Consider the following 23,863-nt stretch of genomic DNA (forward strand, 5'->3'; position numbering starts at 1 on the left):
AGGTAGTGGCTAGGAGAGGGAAGAGGAAAGATAGCGGAATGAGGAGGGAAAACAGACCTAGAGAGGATATTATTTTTGAACCTAGATTGATAATTTTTTTCGAACCCACTATTTTGAATTTAAACCCACCATCAAATTTGAATCTGACAGCCCGTCAACATCGCTGTCAAATCGTGTCGAAATTTACTGCGCATCGTGCCCTGGACCGACCCATTTTCGACGCGAAAACGGGTCGGACCAGGCGCCGGAAATATTTCAAAAATCCCCTTGGGGACTAGTGTTCCGATTCAAATCCATCCTGAGATTCCCGAATCCCAATCCGTCATAGCATCCGTGCTCACCTAACTTGCTAATTTTTCATATGATTTGTTAAAGCAACAATCAGACAATCAAGTACCGAACTGAGGCAAAGGGAATTTAGATTCTGCGAATGGTCTCCTGGACCATCAGGATCGTTATCGCTTTGCGCTCGCGGGGGGAGCTACTTTATTTCAATTCCGATGGAACTTCCCAACGAGAAATTTTGGCGTTATTTTGGGGTAAAAGAATTCTCTGAAGAACTGCCCGCTCTTCTTTTCAGAATTCTTTTACCCCTTCTTTTGCAGCAGATCTCCTATGCAATCTAGGCGAAAACCGACTTCTGAAAAGAAGGGTAAAACAATTCTCTTTGTACTTGCGGGACGCCTCAAAAGAGAACGCTTTTGACGTGAGGTAGTAGTATGTATGGTTTATAGAGGTTTTGAGCCGGGTGACTTCTTTCACCTCTTTTTTGACGTGACTATGCGTTTATAATACCTATTTCTGACTATACGCGCTAAAAACGTATACCCATTCGTAGTAGTTTATATGAGCTGAGTTCAGGATATCTTTTCTTTCCCATAATAATTATTTTAATGCAGGAAAATATTTTTGTTTGTGTAAACTGTAAACCGAGACAGGTTTATAACGACTTGAACAAATTAGAGGTTAATACAAAGAGTCACGGTTACATAAGAAGAACACGGACCGTTCTGGTCGGAGGTCGGTTGTAGAAGACTTCCGCCTCGTGGCTTTATTTGACATATGTCATAATCCAAGATGCTTAAGACTAAGATGTGGTTCACCCAAGGTGTTTACATTAGAGGTATACATAACTTCAAGGTGGTTAATTATAGGAGTTTACATTTGGTTTATTGTTTTGATATATCGATAATAATAATAAATTATCGTCCGGTTCGGAAGGCGATCAGGCGAAACATCCCACAATGGTCCGACCCCTCCTCTGGTTCGTGTTGGCAAACAGCGACCATGGATCGTAGCAGGCTCCTTCGATGTACGATGTGCAGCACCACTTTGTCATGGCCAGTGAAAACACGTAGAACGCGTTGATGTTCACTTGAAGCCGCTTCTTCCTCCTTGTCGAGACACTGAAATGTGTGAAAAGCGCAGACAATTCATCATCAGTAAGAACCCTGCTGTGGGTTTTTACACACGTACTTACTGTCTGGTGCGAGTTAACCCGGACCCGGTTAACCACCCCGAGTCGGTCGATCCAAACGCTGCTATCGTACACTGGCCACAGATACTATGTTACACCCGGTAACAACGGCTATAAGAAAAATCTAACAACTAATGAAACAACGAATACGCTGATAAAAACACGGTCGAATGCTTGCTAGTTGGCCAGACTTCCACAATAAACAGTAAACAGTAAACAAACAAAGGTTTGACAGCCAGTACCTCTTTCCACTGTGGTGCCTCCCAAAAAAAAATATTGGTAGGTTATGAGCAGTTTCAGTTCGGTAGTGCATCAGAGCGGATGTTAGCAGTGCATAAGTTTCCTGAAAGGGTTAGCGGAAAAGTAAGGTTACGGCACGACCGCGTGGTGACGCCGAGCTGGAGCTCAGGTCAGACAAATCCTAGCTGCCGCACATCTCGTGCCGTTTGAGACAATCAGGCGGACCACGAGTTCTTGTGTCCTGACAACGGAAGGAATTATCCCTCCCGTGGACGGCGGGTGGACATATGGCTATTATAGCCGGTCCTAAAGGACGAGCCCCTTCATAGGAGTTCGGACAGAGTTGGTACGCCTCTGATTACGTGTAAGGGAACAAATTGTTCGACTTAGCGTAGGAGGATATACCCCGACTCGCATATCGAAAGAAGAAGAAGAAGGTAGGTTATGAGGAGTCCATGCCTACTAAAAATATACTTGGCAAGGTTCTTTTTGGTAGGCATGTATACCTTTGGTAGGAAAGTGCAGCAAGGTTCTCCTTTGGTAGTCTGCATATTCCCAAAAAGGACTAGATTGTTCGTGTTGTTTGAATACGATTAGAAGAATAATGTCAACTACACTGATATTCTTATGTAAATCATTCTTTGAATTAAACACATCATATGTAAAATCGGCATTAGATGAGCATGTATGATATGACGGATTGGGATTCGGGTTCTAAGATCCAGATCTCAGAATGGATTTGAATCGAAAGATTCGAATAGCTGCAGGGATTCAGTTTGCTCATCACTAAAATATTCGTCACAACATCAATATCAAGGTGGGTTGGTTGACTATATACGTATGTGTACACAATTTCCATCTATGAAACCCAAAACAAACCAGCCTTCAATCTGACAGGACGATAATGAAGTTTAAGGATATCATATTCGAGTTTAAAGAATCATTAATGAAGGTGACAAACGCGATGAAGGATGATCATATTCCGGTTTCCAGACGCGATAACGGAGTTTACAAAGGCGTTCAACGCGTTTCAACTGGCCGCGTCCACACGGCATCGTAGCGTAGCGATTTTGACACTCCGTCGTAGTGTCAACTATTTTTTATGGCCGTGGCTAAGGCCTCTCGACCAACATTTACACTACGACGGAGTGTCAAAATCCCTACGCTACTATGCCGTGTGGACGCGGGGTTATGCTATCCATCGTAAATGGCTGTATTATTTTTCTTACCGCAGGTCCACACGGCGCTGCGACAATCCTGCGAACGGGAGTTTCTGTGACACTTTTGACATACGAGATGGCCGACCTAAGCTATTTTTTGATTACTTTGAAACTTCCGTGGTCGCAGAAACCCCGGTCGCAGGAAAGTCGCAGCGCCGTGTAGACCTGCGGTTAGATGAAAGCAACAACTCCGAGTTTATGAAGTCCAACTTTGTTGACAGATAAAATCGGATGCGTCCATCCGATAAAATCAAATGATTTTGATTTTATCGTGCAATTAAATCGTGCGAAGTTTGCAGCTGTCAAATCCCATACATTTTCGCCTGTCAAAATCTAACGCGGTAAAGCACTGACAACAGCCTAACTTATTTACCCGAGTTTATTCTAAGAAGAGTAGCATTTATTATGTTTCAAAAACAATTATGACAGCGTTATCATTCAAATTGAATCCATCGTGGGTCACTAAAACAGTGAAGCAAGTCCTTTTGATGTTTTTCGACACTTTCCCGGCGGGGATATTATCGCGGAACGAACATGTTTGAGGTTCTGATAACATTCTTCACAAATAGCGCCTCAGACATGGCTGATATACTGTATTTAAAGCTAGATAGACGGCTGCTAAGTAAACTGGTGCTTTGCGTCCATTATTATATATCTAACATATTTGAGATTTTCAATTCCTCAATTATTTGAGATATTCTACATCCGCTGGGCCCTTGTTGGTGGCCCAAATGAGCTGTTTTGTTCACCGTTTCAAGCTTGTAAGACCCACCACAAGCTCACTTTTTTCGCCGCTCGTTTTTGGCGGGAAAAGGTGAATTCTCTCCCAAAAAAATCCGGGCGAAATATGCTCACGACCTTTCCGATGCCGGGTCTAGTTCTAGCAAATGACCTTCAAACGCTGAACCGGTAAACCGGTTCGGGCGACACGTTGTGTCTGCACACGCACCACGCATGTGTTGGTGCAACAAATGCAAATGTGTGCGTGACCAAATTTGGTCTCCCGGAGAGGAAATTGTCCTCTCTTCTCTCGACGAGAGCTGGTAGAAAAACTAGAAAAGATGGATAAAATGTAATATGTTCCTTGAGACAAAATTACGCGACTTGCAAAGACCTTTCATTTGAGGGGTCATTTGTGGAAATCGCTCAAGGAACTAATAAGATATGCGAGAATTGACTTTTTTAACCTAAATAGCCAACCAACCTGATTTACCTTTTCGCCCCCTCGGGCGAACACATTCCCGGCTGTGGTTTTTACCAAAAACGAGAAACTATGCTAAAATCTACCTTCAACGCAGTTGCGCGTCTTGAAAAGATCTTTCATTTAAGGGGTCAGTCGTGAAAATCGGTTGAAAGAATCAATAGTTATTAACAAATAGGCAGATTTTGGCTTTATAGTAATTGAAGTTTATTCACTTTGCTCTCGGTAGAGTGCTGTCTCTTTTCTACACAATTAGTTTTCACAAAAACTAGAAAATATGAAAAGATCTATTGTAAGACAAAGTTGTGTGTTTTGAAAGGACTTTTCATTTGAGAGGTCACATATACAAATCGCTTAAGCGATTATGAAGTTATTGTCAAATTAGTTATTTCAGCAGAAAATACCAACCAAGGTTTCTGCACCTGCACCTCAGAATTTCATGAACTAGGAATTACGGAAGAGTCTTTGTTGCACAGAGTTGTCAGTCTTTAAAAGACCTTTCGTTTGAGGAGTCTGGCGCTAAAATTGGCCAAGCCACTAAAAAATTATTGAAAAATTAGTTGCTTTAGCCATTATTTACAGTTGTGACCAAGGTTTTTGAAGCTTGTTGATGCCAAAGGCCAGTTTCTCGTTGCTCACGGCACCACCATCAACTGTATATGAATTGCACAAAGTGTGAGTACTCGTAGTTCAGGAAGAGAATTTAGTTGTGATCGAAAAGCGACAGAAGCAAGTTGGTATATTTGGTTTGAAAGCTCCAATCGTTACAAAATGCCCCTCAAAGCAGTTTGCGTGCTTAATGGTGAAGTTAAGGGGACGATTTTCTTCGAGCAGAATGTAAGTAAACTAATGAATAAGCAAAGCTAAATCATGTAAGAGGAAGACAAAAATTGATTTCTTTCATCAACCTGCATAAGATATCAATTAAACTTCCGGATCGAATGCAAATTTATGTAATCTTGTTCGCCGAAGTGCGTTTGATGGCCAATGAGCCTAGAATGTTCCGGAGGAGCCAGGAATCGACGCATAATGAAAATTCAGTCGAGTCATGTAGATTTCAGATCGCAGTTATCGATGGTGAAATTGAATTGAATGAAAAGCCTTATTTTCCGGTATTAAATACGTGTAATTTTTTTGTAACATGTTTGCCTTCCACAAGACAAAGCACGGGAATTTGTGTGAATGTATTTGACGGCTAAAATAGCTTAGAAAAACCTCTCGTTCGTAGCGCGGCTTCGAGAGCCTCTTTCTAATAGTTGTACGGCTAGATTTATAATGATCTGTTATTTCCTATAATGTTTTAGCACATTAAGCGTTTGTTTGATAACGTCTCATGCAATCGAACTAATAATTCTACTCAAACCATTCATAACATTGCAGGCGGAATCGGAGCCAGTGAAGGTTACCGGTACGGTAACCGGTCTCAAACCTGGCAATCATGGTTTTCATATTCACGAGTTCGGCGACAATACGAATGGCTGCATGTCCACAGGCGCCCATTTCAATCCTCACGGTAAAACGCATGGTGCTCCGGAAGCCGAGGAGCGCCACGCCGGTGACATGGGTAACATAGTGGCTGATGCGGACGGTGAGGCGAAGGTAGATCTTGCGGTCAGCCAGATCACGTTGAGTGGAGCGATGAACGTCGTTGGCCGCTCACTGGTTGTTCACGCCGATCCGGATGATTTAGGCCTAGGAGGACACGAGCTCAGCAAAACGACCGGCAATGCCGGTGCTCGATTGGCTTGCGGTGTCATTGGAATGTGCAAAGCATAAACCAGTTCTTTATTCATTCCTTATCGAACAATAACCAAGTGAATTATTCATTCGTTCGCGCCATTGAATGCATTATATTTGTTTTACTCTTCAGCTCTATATGTACTAACTATTTCGGTTATCTGGGTTTTTCTGTTTAAACTCTCAAACCTCTGTATGACACTGCGTTCAGAGAGCCGAGCTGTGGTCATCTATGATAAATCCTATTTTGAGCGAATAAAAATGAATTAATTAAATTACAAAAATGTGTTCTGAAGGAATGTAAATCAAAACAAACAAGCATTACTGGGTTTTGGATGTTTACCTTTCGATTCTAGGGCGCATCAGTGGCAATTACCGGTGCGGTTGAGGGACTTCGCCCCGGGAAGCATGGACTCCATATTCACGAGTTTGGAGATTTCTCCCGAGGCTGCCTTTCAACAGGACCGCACTACAATCCGGATGGTAATGATCACGGTGCACCAGAAGATTCCAATTGTCACATCGGTGATCTCGGAAACATTGTGGCGCATGGCACTGGACTTGCGAAGATACAAATTGCCGACCATAAAATAACGCTAATAGGTGAACGCAGCGTTATAGGTAGGACGCTGTCCATAACGGAATTTGAAGATGATTTGGGGCGTGGTGGCCATGACTATAGTAAAACAACGGGTAATTCTGGAAATCGCATTGCTTGTGCAATAATAGGAGTTGCTCGCGAAGAATATTTTGCTGAACGTTTACATCTTACAACAAATGAGATATGATTTTTTTAAAATAAATACATCCCCGTTCTTCGTTTTATTATCATCAGGCAAGCTTAAATTACATTATTCTCTCAATTAAAACAATAGGTCCATTCCACTTGATGACGCGGTATGACTTGGCTTGGCTTCAATGATTGTTGGTCTAATAATAATAATTTCATCACTAGTTATGCGTCCTGATGATTGTATGTTGGAGGTTGATGCATCTATGTTAACATTACATTCTTTTACTTTCGAACAGGTGCTATCTATTTGCTGACGATTTTTCATACTACGCTTTATAAAACTCAACATCTTCTGCACATTTGCTGGATTGGAGTTCCTCTTTGGCTTCGGTTGGGTGTTAAGATGATGCAGAAATTCTAATGGTTTAATTGATTTGCCTTTTACGGAAGTTTGCAGTTTCTTCATGCAATTTGCCTGGCCATGGTGGATTACGTTTAGTTCACTGTAGCGCGCCGCTTTGGGCTGATCTTTGCCCTTATGCGAAGCCATTTTCTTTATCCTTAGTCTCGTTGGAGAGAGATTTTCCACCTTGTATGGTTGTGCATCGGTTTTTGGGTGTGAAGGTGTTTTGGATACGGGATCATTTGTGAGTGGTTTTTTAAATTCTTTCAAACATTTTTCCAGCTTTCGGCCTGTAGAATGTGTTTGTGTTACTTGAACGCTTTCAAACATGTTTACCTCTGTGGAACGAGGAACTTCCGGTGGCAACGTAGATTCTGTTGTCGGCTGTAATGAATTAGTCAAATGATCAGATGAAGGTGGTAAAAGCTCCTGTAGAATATCGTCAATGAACCGCGTATCAAACGATCCCGTAAAGCTTCCACAGTGCTGGAGCTCCTGTATGTGGTTTGTTGAAATATCTGGCAATGCGGAATGTTTCTGGGGTTCACTAACACATGAAAGAAAATCCAAATCAAAGTCAACCGATGCGATATGCTCGTCCAAAGGTTCATACGTGTTGCATTCTTTAAAGAAATTATTAGGATGTAGGCTTCCAAGCGATTGATTTGATGCTGTTTGGGTCGGCTGCTGCTGATACTGGTACACGGTGTTGTCGTCGTAGTTTTTATATTTGAAATTTCTAAACGGATACATGCAATCAGAAGCTTCGCATTTGAATATAGCCTCATTCAAATTAAGGTAAAGATATCGGACCATGCGATGGAGATTTCGTTGCGAACAATTCGGGCATGGTACTATTTCTTCCTGTAAAGAATGTAGAGGAATGTTACAATAGAGACGATCAAAACACCTTTCGGTCGGTAAAGTACCTTTGCTGGATCTTCATTTATGTATACTTTTTTCACTATTGTTTTGATCTTATTATACTGCCCTTCACTTATCTGTTGTACGAGTACTTCCATGGCACCGGTAGTACTTCCTATCATTGTTGCTCTAAACTGAGTGCAAATTAATGTTTGTGTATGTGAATTCTGTTTATCGGCGTTCAATCTGTCAGTTTTTTAGTGTTGGCAGAAAAAGGATTCAGAAGATTCGAAGATTCGATCCCTAGACGAATTCTAGTGATTCGAATCAGATTTGATTTGTTTGAAACTCAATTTGATTCGTTTGATACATGCCGGAATCGATTCCGGAACTTAGGTTCGAATGGGTATAGGCAACAACCTTTTTTTTTTTTTTTGAATGAATGTTAACCAAAAAATTTTGGTTGAGCAAGATTTGGTTGCAAACTTTTCCGACAGATGGCGATACCATAGAATCTGCATATTGGCAGTGAAAGTTGGCGCCAACATTGGCAATGTGTGCAAGAACTTTAACGCCAAGAAGAGTCTTGTTGGAGCCGTAAGCATGAAGTGCAATTAATTGTTATCTGATGGCTTTCTTTTTTGGACTTAGCATCTGATGGACCTTTAGTCTATTAGTTATGTTGTGTAATGTACAGAACCGGAGTTGAAAGTTGCCTGGCGTCGAATGACTGGGAAGGTCAAAGTCGATAAAAGCTCTTGCACACATTGCCAATGTTGGCGCCAACTTTCACTGCCAATATGCAGATTCTATGGTATCGCCATCTGTCGGAAAAATTTGCAACCAAATCTTGCTCAACCAAAAAATTTTGGTTGCAACCTCGCCAATGTCAATTGGCTCGACAATTCAATATTACCTAGTACAGAAATGGTAAACAAACCAGTATACCAAGCGTAAACAACCAGTCGCATTCAAACACTACTGGTGTTTATTTTGAATGTAAAAACGAGTATAGAATGAAATTTACAACAATGTTGTCGTCGACTTGTCGACAACTTGCGGTGATACTTCACACATGAGCAATGCCAAGGCAAGCTATTTTGGCAGAAAAACAGAGGTTGTCAAGTATTGCTTTGCTATTACCTTGGCAGGCATTGCTCAGGTGTGCAAGAGTTTTAACATTCATTCAAAAAAAAAAAAAAAGGTTGTTGCCTATACCCATTCGAACCTAAGTTCCGGAATCGATTCCGGCATGTATCAAACGAATCAAATTGAGTTTCAAACAAATCAAATCTGATTCGAATCACTAGAATTCGTCTAGGGATCGAATCTTCGAATCTTCTGAATCCTTTTTCTGCCAACACTAAAAAACTGACAGATTGAACGCCGATAAACAGAATTCACATACACAAACATTAATTTGCACTCAGTTTAGAGCAACAATGATAGGAAGTACTACCGGTGCCATGGAAGTACTCGTACAACAGATAAGTGAAGGGCAGTATAATAAGATCAAAACAATAGTGAAAAAAGTATACATAAATGAAGATCCAGCAAAGGTACTTTACCGACCGAAAGGTGTTTTGATCGTCTCTATTGTAACATTCCTCTACATTCTTTACAGGAAGAAATAGTACCATGCCCGAATTGTTCGCAACGAAATCTCCATCGCATGGTCCGATATCTTTACCTTAATTTGAATGAGGCTATATTCAAATGCGAAGCTTCTGATTGCATGTATCCGTTTAGAAATTTCAAATATAAAAACTACGACGACAACACCGTGTACCAGTATCAGCAGCAGCCGACCCAAACAGCATCAAATCAATCGCTTGGAAGCCTACATCCTAATAATTTCTTTAAAGAATGCAACACGTATGAACCTTTGGACGAGCATATCGCATCGGTTGACTTTGATTTGGATTTTCTTTCATGTGTTAGTGAACCCCAGAAACATTCCGCATTGCCAGATATTTCAACAAACCACATACAGGAGCTCCAGCACTGTGGAAGCTTTACGGGATCGTTTGATACGCGGTTCATTGACGATATTCTACAGGAGCTTTTACCACCTTCATCTGATCATTTGACTAATTCATTACAGCCGACAACAGAATCTACGTTGCCACCGGAAGTTCCTCGTTCCACAGAGGTAAACATGTTTGAAAGCGTTCAAGTAACACAAACACATTCTACAGGCCGAAAGCTGGAAAAATGTTTGAAAGAATTTAAAAAACCACTCACAAATGATCCCGTATCCAAAACACCTTCACACCCAAAAACCGATGCACAACCATACAAGGTGGAAAATCTCTCTCCAACGAGACTAAGGATAAAGAAAATGGCTTCGCATAAGGGCAAAGATCAGCCCAAAGCGGCGCGCTACAGTGAACTAAACGTAATCCACCATGGTCAGGCAAATTGCATGAAGAAACTGCAAACTTCCGTAAAAGGCAAATCAATTAAACCATTAGAATTTCTGCATCATCTTAACACCCAACCGAAGCCAAAGAGGAACTCCAATCCAGCAAATGTGCAGAAGATGTTGAGTTTTATAAAGCGTAGTATGAAAAATCGTCAGCAAATAGATAGCACCTGTTCGAAAGTAAAAGAATGTAATGTTAACATAGATGCATCAACCTCCAACATACAATCATCAGGACGCATAACTAGTGATGAAATTATTATTATTAGACCAACAATCATTGAAGCCAAGCCAAGTCATACCGCGTCATCAAGTGGAATGGACCTATTGTTTTAATTGAGAGAATAATGTAATTTAAGCTTGCCTGATGATAATAAAACGAAGAACGGGGATGTATTTATTTTAAAAAAATCATATCTCATTTGTTGTAAGATGTAAACGTTCAGCAAAATATTCTTCGCGAGCAACTCCTATTATTGCACAAGCAATGCGATTTCCAGAATTACCCGTTGTTTTACTATAGTCATGGCCACCACGCCCCAAATCATCTTCAAATTCCGTTATGGACAGCGTCCTACCTATAACGCTGCGTTCACCTATTAGCGTTATTTTATGGTCGGCAATTTGTATCTTCGCAAGTCCAGTGCCATGCGCCACAATGTTTCCGAGATCACCGATGTGACAATTGGAATCTTCTGGTGCACCGTGATCATTACCATCCGGATTGTAGTGCGGTCCTGTTGAAAGGCAGCCTCGGGAGAAATCTCCAAACTCGTGAATATGGAGTCCATGCTTCCCGGGGCGAAGTCCCTCAACCGCACCGGTAATAGCCACTGATGCGCCCTAGAATCGAAAGGTAAACATCCAAAACCCAGTAATGCTTGTTTGTTTTGATTTACATTCCTTCAGAACACATTTTTGTAATTTAATTAATTCATTTTTATTCGCTCAAAATAGGATTTATCATAGATGACCACAGCTCGGCTCTCTGAACGCAGTGTCATACAGAGGTTTGAGAGTTTAAACAGAAAAACCCAGATAACCGAAATAGTTAGTACATATAGAGCTGAAGAGTAAAACAAATATAATGCATTCAATGGCGCGAACGAATGAATAATTCACTTGGTTATTGTTCGATAAGGAATGAATAAAGAACTGGTTTATGCTTTGCACATTCCAATGACACCGCAAGCCAATCGAGCACCGGCATTGCCGGTCGTTTTGCTGAGCTCGTGTCCTCCTAGGCCTAAATCATCCGGATCGGCGTGAACAACCAGTGAGCGGCCAACGACGTTCATCGCTCCACTCAACGTGATCTGGCTGACCGCAAGATCTACCTTCGCCTCACCGTCCGCATCAGCCACTATGTTACCCATGTCACCGGCGTGGCGCTCCTCGGCTTCCGGAGCACCATGCGTTTTACCGTGAGGATTGAAATGGGCGCCTGTGGACATGCAGCCATTCGTATTGTCGCCGAACTCGTGAATATGAAAACCATGATTGCCAGGTTTGAGACCGGTTACCGTACCGGTAACCTTCACTGGCTCCGATTCCGCCTGCAATGTTATGAATGGTTTGAGTAGAATTATTAGTTCGATTGCATGAGACGTTATCAAACAAACGCTTAATGTGCTAAAACATTATAGGAAATAACAGATCATTATAAATCTAGCCGTACAACTATTAGAAAGAGGCTCTCGAAGCCGCGCTACGAACGAGAGGTTTTTCTAAGCTATTTTAGCTTTCACTGCCAATATGCAGATTCTATGGTATCGCCATCTGTCGGAAAAGTTTGCAACCAAATCTTGCTCAACCAAAAAATTTTGGTTGCAACCTCGCCAATGTTTGACAATTCAATATTACCTAGTACAGAAATGGTAAACAACCCAGTATACCAAGCGTAAACAACCATTCGCATTCAAACACAACTGGTGTTGTTTATTTTTAATGTAAAAACGAGTATAGAATGAAATTTAAAACAATGTTGTCGTCGCCAACTTGTCGACAACTTGCGCTGATACTTCACACATGAGCAATGCCAAGGTAAGCTATTCTGACAGAAAAACAGAGGTTGTCAAGTATTGCTTTGGTATTACCTTGGCAGGCATTGCTCAGGTGTGCAAGAGTTTTTACATCCAACTTGGCCACACCTGCCTCCTTAACACTAGAATCCAAATTGGGGTCATTTTGACCCTAACGCAGTTTTCGATTTTAATATCTCGAAAACGGCTGAATATTTTTTCATAAAAAAATAAGGCTTTTCTTAAAATCCAGAGCTATATCTAAAACAAAAATTCATTTCAAAATTCAGATTTTTCTGTTTGATCAGTTCCGAGAACCAACTTGACTATACCTAGAATGCTTTTTAGGGGTCATTTTGACCCCTACTTGTAAAACGCTATAACTTCACTATTTTTCAAAAATTTTCAAATCCGTAAACTGTTACTTTTTAGTATATTTGTTGACTATCTTTTGACGTTTTTGGTTTTTCGATGCATTTCTTCATAATTCCGCTAGCTCGGTGTATAGCAAAAGCGGTCGAAATTGCGTTTTTTCAGCTTTTATTCATTCAAAACCTCTAATGTAAATCTAGAAAAAAAGTGTGCGCTAAAAATTTAGTATGTTGAGCAACATTTAAAAAATAAATTAATATTTTTGCCATTACAAATGACTCCAGAAATTGACCTCAAAGATTAAAAATAACGCCAATTCCCATAGTAACGCATCGCGCATAACGCTTCGAAATGCTCGCGCACGGAATAACGGAACAAAGCGCAGAACGGAAACTACCTATGGAAAATGTTAAAATCCACAACTTCATGATCAATTTGTGGCGTTGTTTGTTAATTTAAAAATATGGAATATATCAACATCATAGCGCACACTTTTTTCTGAATTTACATGATACATTTTGAAAGAATAAAAGTTGAAAAGGATTTTAATTCGACTCATACCGATCTTTTTTGCTATACACCGAGCTAGCGCAATGATGAAGGGGTACATCAAAAAATTAAAAACGCCAAAAGATAGTCAATAAATATACTAAAACTTAACAGTTTACGGATTTGGAAAATCTTCAAAAATAGTGAAGTTATAGCGTTTTCAAAATAGGGGTCAAAATGACCCCTAAAAAGCATTCGGGCAAGTTTCCAAAGCAATGTATTCTAGTGTTAAGGGCTTACAAGACCGTTTCCCTTATGTACGTGGATAGTCAGCCCGGTTGACAGAAATTGACATTGTTGCTGGTACTATGTAGTTCCAGCAAGAGTCCCAGCAATCTGCCATGGAAAAACTTGCTGGTACTACATGACAGCTGCAAAAAAATTGAATTTTTGTCAACCGGGAGTCCTTTCGTACAGGGGATGGTCGGTTGGATTTCAAACCCCCGGTTGGGTTCCCGGTTGACAGAAATTGACATTGTTGCTGGTACTATGTAGTTCCAGCAAGAGTCCCAGCAATCTGCCATGGAAAAACTTGCTGGTACTACATGACAGCTGCAAAAAATTTGAATTTTTGTCAACCGGGTATTGTACCAGTTTCTCTGCTGCACAGCACGTGAAACCGGGTACTGCAACCTTTGCAAACAGTTAAATGTTGTCAGTTAGTCAGTCAACTGTCAAAATGTGCGTAAATGTTTTTTCGGTCGTCGAGTGACAAAAAGATTTGCAAAAATGTGCGCACCTGGTATTGAATTCAAGCGCATGAAATATAATTGTTTGCGATGATGTTTAATATTTGTTCCAAAGATTTCGGTGAACACATTACCTCTCTGCTACTTTTTACAGTTTGGTTAATAATCGCCATTCACATTATTGAAACAAACAGAACCGTGCAGCGATTGCTACCAATTTCGAACGCTTGTAAATCTGGAGACCGCTACATTGCTCAGCAATCAGCTGTGCCAAAACAAAGAATAAAAATCATAACACATACAAACAAACACAGGTCCAATAAGAGTGAAAGACATAGCACATTTGAGGCATGCTCTTTTTGCACACAGCAGAAAGCATTGAAAGAGAATCCTCAACACGCATACAATGCATATGCCTTCCGCTTCACGCACACCTTCAACCGGTTTTTATTTCGCGTTAACAGCAAATGCATGACCCAATGAGGAAGAAAGAGTCAGGGCATAGCATCAATAGCAGCTATCTCGATCTTGTCCACAGTAGAGTTTCGTGGAGATGGGATTCTCCCTACCCCTCGCCTGTAAAATGAACTGATTCGAGCAAAACCGTTCGCTGGGTTGTTTCAAGATCAGCAATTTTACCGAAAGTAAGATTTTCCGGGCTACTTGATTTTTACGAAATGTTACCGTGTGGAAAAATGACTAAAACAGCTAATTTGCTAATAATTTTTATGGACCAATTTTTACGGCACACCCTTCAAATTAATGATCTTATTCAATTAATTACCGATTCACAAACAACCATCATCATCATCATCAATTACCGATTCCCTGGCGTATTAAATGTCAAATTCCCGATTCGCGAAATGTAAGGCAAAAATATAGGAGCTCGGAAAACTGTTCTATATGTTGAAAAATCTTCAAATTTTAGTGTCAGCCGGACTCGACCCATACAAAAATGAGTTTTTTGTTCGCGTTGAGGAGTTTTTGAGCGAAATTGTTAGAAATGTCTAGTGGGTTCATTGAATTTACAGATTTTTTATTTGTTTTTTCGAATTCCACCCCAGTTAAAACTGTATATTTACATCTAAGCATAACAAATACAGCGAAGCGTTTGATTCGTACTACAAGACTAAACCTAATTATGATAAGCCCAGAGATGTTGTTACTGGCCGTCCACACGGCATCGTAGCGTAGCGATTTTGACACTCCATCGTAGTGTCAACTATTTTATATGGTCGTGGCTATGGCCTCTCGACCATCATTTACACTACGACGGAGTGTCAAAATCGCTACGCTACGATGCATTCGATGTGGACGCTGCCTTATAGCATGTTTTTTTCTCGCTCGATATCTAGAATTTTATAGTAAACAATAAATAAAAAACATCAATGATGATAAAATAAGACAATGAAAGAAGACAAAATAAAAACTGTGGAGGGTTTTCCAATATAAGGTAATAAATAGTTAGTCTATAGAGATTTTGCAAACCATTTTGGCAGACTGGTGGGTTATTCGAGCAGTAAACTCTCGACAAGATATTTGCTCTAGCACCAATCAGTCTTGTAAATTGAACGACACGTTACGTATTTTAAGCATGCGGACTTCACTAGCGAGCTTTACATTGGAAGTGGTGTTTTTTACGAGGAATACCAGTTGGACCATCGGTCAATTCACAGATATGCAATCCAATCCTCTTCAATGGGTGACATTTGGTCTTCGGATTTCCCCACCGACCGTTGAATTTCATCCATTTTGGCTGCGTGGTACTTCGTCCTGAAATCGATAGAAATTTATGTTTGTTTCAAACTCGTAAGCCAGGTTTATATGGATTTACCGCTTGGGTTTTTTTCGTGGATGATTTCTACATTTCTCCACGTAGACCAGGGCAACCCAAAACCATTGATGTCGTAGAGACGAGGGACACGAACGAACTTATGTTTGCCTGGTGCAGTCCATAGACCATGAGATCCTTCCGCGGCAAATAGTACTGGATGGTTTCCAGATGTGACAACAGTTTTAGGAAATGAGGGTTGTTGCAAAATTCCCTTTCTTGTTTCTTGTCTATGGTATTCGAATGTTCCAGTAAGCCTTTCGTAGGAATAGAAAGCTCCCGCATCATGTGCCGACACGTACATCTCCTTAGGGTCGTAGGTAGTTGGATTTTTGACAAATAGAAAATAAAAGTAAGAAATAGAATAAAAAGTTTTAAAAGATACGAAAAATATAATTTAGTTAGATATTTATATGTCATTACATCAGGTTCCTTCCGTCCTCGGAAGAAAAGACTCATATGCTCCCAGTCTCCAACGTGGCTTCCAAACTCCTTCGTTGTGCCTAAACATATTCCAAATATTAGCGGTATTGGCCATGGCCCGAATGGTCCTAAATCGATGGTACATATTACTTTGCCCTGGAATAAAAAGATTCTATAAATGTAATTCTGTGCGTATATAGTCCATTCGTGTAAATCAATCATACCTGACTATACGGGTAGAACATCCAATAAGTGACGTGAAAGTGGGGATAATCTGAGGAAATTTCATTTTCATTATCGTAAGTGTCATGTCTTCGCTCTGTTATTGTCTCCCATTCTTGGTTTTCTTCGCTTTGCGGCGTATTTTCTATCGATTCATCTAAGTTCATGTTGAATGTATTTTCACTTGTTCCATCTTCAAAATTGAAACCCCCTTTCTTGGCAGTGGCTAATTCATCGTTTTCACGCAGATGTGACCTTATAGTGGTATCAGTTACTTGCTCAGCACTTTCTAGAATCTCGCGTTTTTTCCGAATCAACCGAATACTTTTTTCTACCGCATTGATTGTTTTCCGCAGGTTTGGTTGTAATTCAAATATATTCTTTGGAGTTGAAGAATAAAGTTTCCGCTTCAACGACGGTCGATCCTTTGCAGTATATGTAACTTCTGAAATAGACAAAAACACAACCAAAGCAATGTAATTAGACTTTTAGATGAATGCAGCGTGGCTATCGGCCATTGATCGTACCATTTTCTTTATAATTAATATTATGAAATATGGGGGTTGATGGGTATGACACCGTCGTTGCTGGCAATGAAAATGGCAAACTTATCTCAAGTGTATTTTGCAGACCACTTGGGGGTTGTTTGCACGTACTGATCACTGCATAAATTGGCACATTTTCTTTTAGTGGGTTTTGTCCATACAGGAACGATTCCTTGTCTGCAATCAGTTCATTGATGTTGCTATTGGTCACCAGGTACCAGCTTTTTGACTCGTTGCCAATCGGGAAATCAAACAGCAGATCAAGAGAAACTGAGGGATCCTTGAAGTTACGTTTATTCCGAAAGCGCCCTTGGTGTAGTTGAATAACAGGATCATAATAGGAAAGTTCATTGGCTAACCTACTATCGTAGCTGTCCAGATCATCAAGTTCAGTAATTTCATTGCCTGGGTATACTGTCGTCACTTTTGCCTCCTCGGCATGGACATACTGAAGAAATTTAGATACGTCACCGGGCATATATTTTTCATTTGGTGCCAGCCATACTAATGGAGCCCATTGTTTCACTAATGTTTCGACTGAAAATATAAGAAAATATAATAATTCTATAGGTTGAAAATATTTAAAATACCAAGTATTTTAGAATAAAAACTCAATTTTTACAATACTATTATGAGTTACGACTTGCTTGTCTATGTGTAAACAGTAAAATAGAAGAAAAATGGAAAATGTATGCAATATGTATTTTGATTTCCAACTCGTTGATCTATAATTTATGAACATGAGTACGTATTTTGGATGGTATAATTTAAAAGTTGTACAATGCAACTTTTTTATATTTTGAGAATTAAACTACTGGTGTTTCACCAATGACAAAGTGTAAAAAATTCTGAATAATTCTATTTTCAGAAATATTACTATTCAGTTCACAGCATAATTGGTAAAATGGTAAATGGGGCCCGGGCTAGATTCTCCTCTTGAAATGAATAGACACAATTTTAACAAACCCACCGTAATTTTTAGCTTATAATAGTATTAAATCAGTCTTCCATTGAGCACCTTCCCGCTTATTTGGATGCGAAATATTCAGCTCAGTAATATGCTCAAATAAAATGATACATTTCGAGTGCCAAAACTATTCTTATACTATTTTGATATTACAGTCCATAAATTATTGCCACTGCAGGGGAGCGTCTTTTTTATACATTTCGAAACTACGAAAAAAATATGAAATTTGTTAATTTATCTATCTTATCTTCTAAAGTTAAAAGATATGTAGCAGTAGCACTTTTTGATAAATAGCTATTCTTATGTGGAACGTAGTCCAAAAGAGAAAATATATTCCTTTCCGCTGAAGCTATGATAAACCATATCAGAAAATTTGAGGAAATATACTAAAACCCAGATCCTCGCTGGATTCCATTGTACATGGCCTTTTTCATGTTTTATATATGGGCATCTCAAGGATACAAGTCCCTGGTATTCTTTGAGTAAAAAAGTTGCTTGCCTTACCACGCGGTGTGAAAGAGCTATTTTATTTGCAGTATCTTCAGCCACATTCACACAGCTGAAAATCACATGACCGCGCGTAAGCACCGACACACTCAGGTTTCTCAAACTTTCACTTATTTCTGCGGGCAGTCTGGCAGGTTTACGAATCGACATAAGGCAGAGCTTAATATGGACCCAAAGTCAAGTTCATAGCCATCCGGTTGAGAAAGAAAAACTAAATACAGCTACTACAGACTCTTTGGCGAGATTAACCTATGCATTCGCCACCGGGAACCGACCGGGGCAATCAAGGAAAGAAGGACTAATCAAGCGTGTAGAGAAAAGTTGCAAGCGTTGCCTGAAGCAAGTAAGTGAAAGGAGTAACGTCTGGTGCTAAATGGACGAAATCCATTAACGTGTGTAAACCAAACATCCAAAACCTGGCTTTCCTTATTAACTACTGCACCTACCTATATCTCGCTCCGACAGGTGCTTCAAGTCTTCGCTTTCTAATGAGAGACATTTTAGTGCTGATAGTAGTCCAAAAAAACATATACATAAGCCGTTGAACGGTTTCACAGAGTTCATGATCCCGATGAAGGAACGCGAACTTCAACGCAGATTGGGTTTCGGACGCGTAGGGTTTCTTCAGCCACCGTTTTCACCATAAGGTAATTTAAATAAGCACTGATGCCTACACTTTAGCCACTGCCAAATTTTAACTACTCATCTATTGTAGCACAAAACTGCAGCTGCACTGCTGTATTGTTGCATATACATACAACAGGAAGGCACAGAACAATAACAGTAGAAACAATAATTTCAACACTTTGTCATGTTTTAACCTTTAGCTGTTGAATGCATATCACACAAACTAACAATGGAATTAAAGAAAGATTAAGTTTTGCTATTTACATAACTTTTGTCAACTGCAAGCAACGTTAAATTACTCGTTATTATATATTACACATACGAATCAAAACGTACAACATTTATCTCCTTTAATGCATGACGATGTGCTTTACTGTTATTAATTACTTCCAACCTTTTACTGACTAATAACCAGGTTGAATATATGACAATATTCAGGACAAGAATCGCACACATCACGCTAACAGGTGTATATAGCATTGTAAGATCATTCTAGCAAATACACTGAGCACTATAATAAAAATACATATCGCTGTTTGCAAAAAAAAGAGTTATTTGTTACACTGTTACTCTGGTTATTTTTTTATTGGTGGTTTGCCTCCATAATCCGAAGATCATTAGAGTTGAACCACTAGAACGCCACTGCACTATCATGCAATAAACTATTTCATTTAAACGTTCGCCAAAGTAATGAGATCGTTATGTACCGTTTCCTGCTGTTTCCCGTTTCCCGCTAATAAGCACACGTAACTTTTGAAATGCATTCCGTACATGGAAGCACATTCGAAAGCGGTGAAAACAATTACCGGCATGGGATAGTTTAGTGGGACCTTAAATTCCACTCGGCGCAAACGAGCAAAGACTGCAGCAGCATGTTCGACTGCGCAAGCAGCATGACGTTTGTGATTAGCGAAGGCTCCATATACGTATGGGCAGTCCTCAGTAAAAAAAAGCTATGCGAATCGGCACTACCAGCCACCGCTGGCAACTAATTCACTGCGGTAGGAACAGAACGAAACGCCAAAAGCGCACGACCGAGCCTATGAAAGTCACCGCAAACACTGACGGACATTTGAGCCATCAGGCAGAAAACATGCTCTCAGGCGCATAAACATCAGCTGATGCTTTGAACCAGGGGTCGGCAAACGGTTTCCTACAATGAAGATATGGTTTCCCCGTGGGGAAATACAAAATCAACGTGGAGATGTTTGTTTTCTTTGATAAACGGAATATGGCCAGCATTAAATTATATGTTTAAACATTTGTAACACATTCTACAGTAACTACCGCTTCGAATTGTCTTCGACGAATGATAGAAAACAAATAATTTTAGTTTTTCTTTGAAATTCCTGTACGGCACGAACACTTTTGAAAAGAATTATTTTGCTTGAAGAGCCCTGTTTAGTTTGTTTGCTTTTCACTCCATTCGTTTCTTTGGCACACTCTTTCGTTCATGTAGGTAAAGTCAACGAATGAAAAGCAAAGTGGAGTGGGGAAACAAACGTAGCGGGGAATGCAACGGTATTTGGAAGTTTTCAAACTTGTTTTGAAGTGTACTTTCACCGTTCGGTCCGCCAAATATACTGCAAATACTAATAAATGGAATAGAAAGGTTAAAAAGTTTGCTTAATGAACGTGTTTGCAAAAGTGTGTTCTTAAATGTTCGTTTTATAAAAACATAAGAGCATTTTACTAAAATGCCAATTATCGAAAGAATACGGAGCGTATGCGGTTTATTCGAAAATAACGGATAGCGCAAAGTGTGAAGACCGAAAAGTGATGAAAGATGCAGCGTGCGCATGTTGGACGTGGGGATGGATTCCTCGTGTAGAAGAGCTAGGGGCAATATGTACTTTGTAACAAATGCGCACTAGATTATTGACCCCTAAACTTCGTCAAATTTTTATCAAGTATTTACACCAACAGGGCTAGTGATCACTTCGAATCCAGCTTCCTGTTCGCAAGCTAATCATCCGATATAGACCACTATTGATCCTTAGGACCTAATGAAATGCTTAGGAACCACATTTTATACTAATTCCAACTTATTTACTCCCATCATTTGGTGTTCCTACTAAAACGTCCAAACAATAAGACTTACAAATAAATTCAATTAAAATCCCCAAATATTTCTCACCAGGCGATGTGTATTGCAACCCTGTTCCTCTATGATCGGAGTAATTTACTCTCATCGATCTACTCTGCTCGTTTGGAAGTAATTCAAGAGCTTCGAATACATAACAGTTTTGTGTTCGCTCTTGAGCTACTTTAACGTACTGTGATGTAGCAATCATGAGGCCACCGGACCAAAGCGTAGGCATCGACGGCCAAAAGAAAAGTACCGATCAGTCGGCACCTTGCGATTAACATACGCATATTTTCGGAGCAATAAACTCTATGCATGGTGTCAATGTGCCATATGGCTTAGCATTGAAAATCCCTTAAGCATCATCAAACTTTTGAAACCCTTCTGCGTGTAGTTTAGCAGGCCAGGTGCCCGATTTCGCAATGGTAATTGTAAATATGAAATGCCATAAGGATGTTTTATTTAAAAAATGGTCTGGGCGGTTTCTTCATAGAACTTTATAACTTTTTGTTAGGGTAATAAAAGTAGGTTTAAAAAGAGACTATTATAGCGTTGGCTGTATATTCAAAACAAAACTATGCCCTCCAACATTCACCCATTCAGGCTATGCCTAGTAGGCATACCGGTTTTAGTGACCTCATTTCGATTAGAAGAGCTTTTGTATTATTCTTTTAGGCTATTTTTTAGGTATTCTATTTTCTCGATTTTGTTTTTTGAATTTTCATTTTCAAAGACATTGCGTCTAGATACATTTTATAGTCACATAATATAACTTACTAGATGCTACACAAAACCTATTTGATTTATCTTTATTCTGATACGGTCGTAACGAACAATCGGAATTCCGTTCATTCTGCATGGTAACGATAATTGCGATCGGTACGACATGGCATACATCCCGAGCCAGATGCTGCTCACCTTGACCTATACAAGAAGTATATATTTATAAGTATGATGGGATGTTTAAATTAACATTTTTGATGACTATAACTTCCCCTACATTCTTTCAATGCGTATATGTTAACAAAAAAAAAATTAAATGGATAAAAACGTCCATAATAAGTTATCCTAGCCATGTGTCGCGATTTAATCGAGTAGTTCGGAAATTCGAAACTAATTTTATTTTGCTTCTGTATCAGGATATTTAAATCTCAATGTCATCAAGAAAATTTCAAAACCTCCAAAATGTGTGTTTGTTCGTTTTCATCTGTTTCTTGCAAAACCATTCGAAACCAATAGATTTCAACATTGTAATTCATTGAACGTTTCTTAGCCTGGTTTAAGCCGTTGGCATACAACATTTAAAATTAATAATTTGGCATACAACATTTAAAAGCTAACTTTTTGAGTAAAATCGAATTAAATGGCAAATGAGAATTTAAATTGTAACAGTTTTAAAAACAAGGTTTGGTGCGAACTTTACTTAATTGTTTGTTTTAGTCGTTGTATGGTTTAACCATAGTATAATCATACAGTGTCGATGCTTGAAATATTTTCGCCGGAAGTAAGCGTTTACAGAGAAAGTTAAATGGTAGATTTGCCTATCTCGTCGAATAGGTGTAGCGGTTAAACCTGATTCACTGCAATATACACCAGCCTCGAAAGTCTCCTTCGTCTGTAGCACAGGTAGGGTCAATAACATGGAAAACATGTTTAACGACAGTTCTCTGCATTCAACCGAATGATACAAAATAAGTTGAGGGTATCCGTGAATGCTAACCTTCTACTTGAAATCCATTTTTCATGTACCATTACTTTGCTTCATTTGATATATCACAAAATATACAACATAATTTTCCCTACCCAATCTGATTGTTCATAAGCAAATAAAATAATTAAACAGGAAAAAGACCGTATTGATCGCACCGCTCTGCAATATTCTGCACCGCTTTCAAAGAGCTTTTTCGTACTCTGAATATGTTACTATAGCGCTAAGTTAAGTAGCCCAAAGTAAACTTCATTAGACAAAATATATCAAATTATTTTGATCATCACTATTTGTTCAGTTCAATGGAATAAAAGATGGTATTAATACGATAATTTAAATAGCAATACGACCAGACCCTCCTTTCTGAATAAATAGAAACAACATTTTGAATAAATCTGATAAATACATACCTAAATGAAGAGTGTTATTACAAAACAATTGTTCAATAAATGGCACCCTATGCTATTTAGTATAACATACAATTACATCATAGAAAAACAAACGCAATGTGTTTAGTTTTTTTTCTTGTTTCCTTTCTGGTACTTTCTTGACTTGCCGCCAGGCCGGCGAAATTCCGTTTTTTCGAGTACCGTTAACTAATGTTATATAACCTCTTGAATTAGGTATGGACAGTGGTATTTACAGCAAAAAAAAAAAAGACCTACGAAACAGAATTCCAAAATTAGTTAAGTGGCAAACCTTTTTTCTGCACAATATACTGTTTCCATAATTGCACCGTTTTCTTCAATCAGAAGATCATTGAAGTTATTGGCCTAGCTAAATTTGAGTTAAACTCTGTAAAAAACTTTTATGAAACATTAGTTATCGAAATTACATATTTGTAGTTTTAAAAAATACGATGAATTTAAATCTACTTAGTTAATGTACCAAGTAATAAATTCAAGCAGCGCTATTGCGGAAGTGCGAATAAAAATTAAATTGTTATTCCAGGCAACCATTACATTTCCAAATTGCAGTTCACTTTTAAACGTCTAATTCACATCGATTAGACACCA

At 39.3% G+C, this 23,863-nt stretch overlaps 5 protein-coding genes across 5 annotated transcripts; 2 read left to right on the top strand and 3 right to left on the bottom strand.

The window, feature by feature from the left end:
- The first annotated feature begins 4,817 nt into the window (after window positions 1-4,817).
- Window positions 4,818-6,145, top strand: LOC131292880 (superoxide dismutase [Cu-Zn]). Its single transcript, XM_058320973.1, has 2 exons — window positions 4,818-4,975; window positions 5,519-6,145. The coding sequence occupies exons 1-2, from the start codon at window positions 4,910-4,912 to the stop codon at window positions 5,912-5,914; spliced, it is 462 nt and encodes a 153-aa protein (XP_058176956.1). The 5' UTR covers window positions 4,818-4,909; the 3' UTR covers window positions 5,915-6,145.
- A 533-nt stretch (window positions 6,146-6,678) lies between these two features.
- LOC131292906 (uncharacterized) lies at window positions 6,679-8,100 on the bottom strand. The gene is made up of 2 exons (XM_058321005.1): window positions 7,941-8,100; window positions 6,679-7,875 (listed from the first exon to the last, which is right to left on the bottom strand). The coding sequence occupies exons 1-2, from the start codon at window positions 8,055-8,057 to the stop codon at window positions 6,739-6,741; spliced, it is 1,254 nt and encodes a 417-aa protein (XP_058176988.1). The 5' UTR covers window positions 8,058-8,100; the 3' UTR covers window positions 6,679-6,738.
- A 1,174-nt stretch (window positions 8,101-9,274) lies between these two features.
- Window positions 9,275-10,696, top strand: LOC131292881 (uncharacterized). Its single transcript, XM_058320974.1, has 2 exons — window positions 9,275-9,434; window positions 9,500-10,696. The coding sequence occupies exons 1-2, from the start codon at window positions 9,318-9,320 to the stop codon at window positions 10,634-10,636; spliced, it is 1,254 nt and encodes a 417-aa protein (XP_058176957.1). The 5' UTR covers window positions 9,275-9,317; the 3' UTR covers window positions 10,637-10,696.
- A 533-nt stretch (window positions 10,697-11,229) lies between these two features.
- Window positions 11,230-14,404, bottom strand: LOC131292843 (superoxide dismutase [Cu-Zn]-like). Its single transcript, XM_058320936.1, has 2 exons — window positions 14,337-14,404; window positions 11,230-11,932 (listed from the first exon to the last, which is right to left on the bottom strand). Exons 1-2 carry the CDS (start codon window positions 14,402-14,404, stop codon window positions 11,461-11,463), a joined length of 540 nt encoding a protein of 179 aa, XP_058176919.1. The 3' UTR covers window positions 11,230-11,460.
- A 1,133-nt stretch (window positions 14,405-15,537) lies between these two features.
- On the bottom strand, window positions 15,538-18,990 carry LOC131292889 (uncharacterized). Its single transcript, XM_058320983.1, has 6 exons — window positions 18,873-18,990; window positions 16,935-17,489; window positions 16,410-16,852; window positions 16,186-16,341; window positions 15,766-16,069; window positions 15,538-15,704 (listed from the first exon to the last, which is right to left on the bottom strand). The coding sequence occupies exons 1-6, from the start codon at window positions 18,988-18,990 to the stop codon at window positions 15,538-15,540; spliced, it is 1,743 nt and encodes a 580-aa protein (XP_058176966.1).
- Between the last annotated feature and the right edge of the window lie 4,873 nt (window positions 18,991-23,863).

This window comes from Anopheles ziemanni, unplaced genomic scaffold (genome assembly GCF_943734765.1).
Source record: "Anopheles ziemanni unplaced genomic scaffold, idAnoZiCoDA_A2_x.2 scaffold_12_ctg1, whole genome shotgun sequence".
In the NCBI taxonomy this organism is placed as follows: Eukaryota; Metazoa; Arthropoda; class Insecta; order Diptera; family Culicidae; genus Anopheles; species Anopheles ziemanni.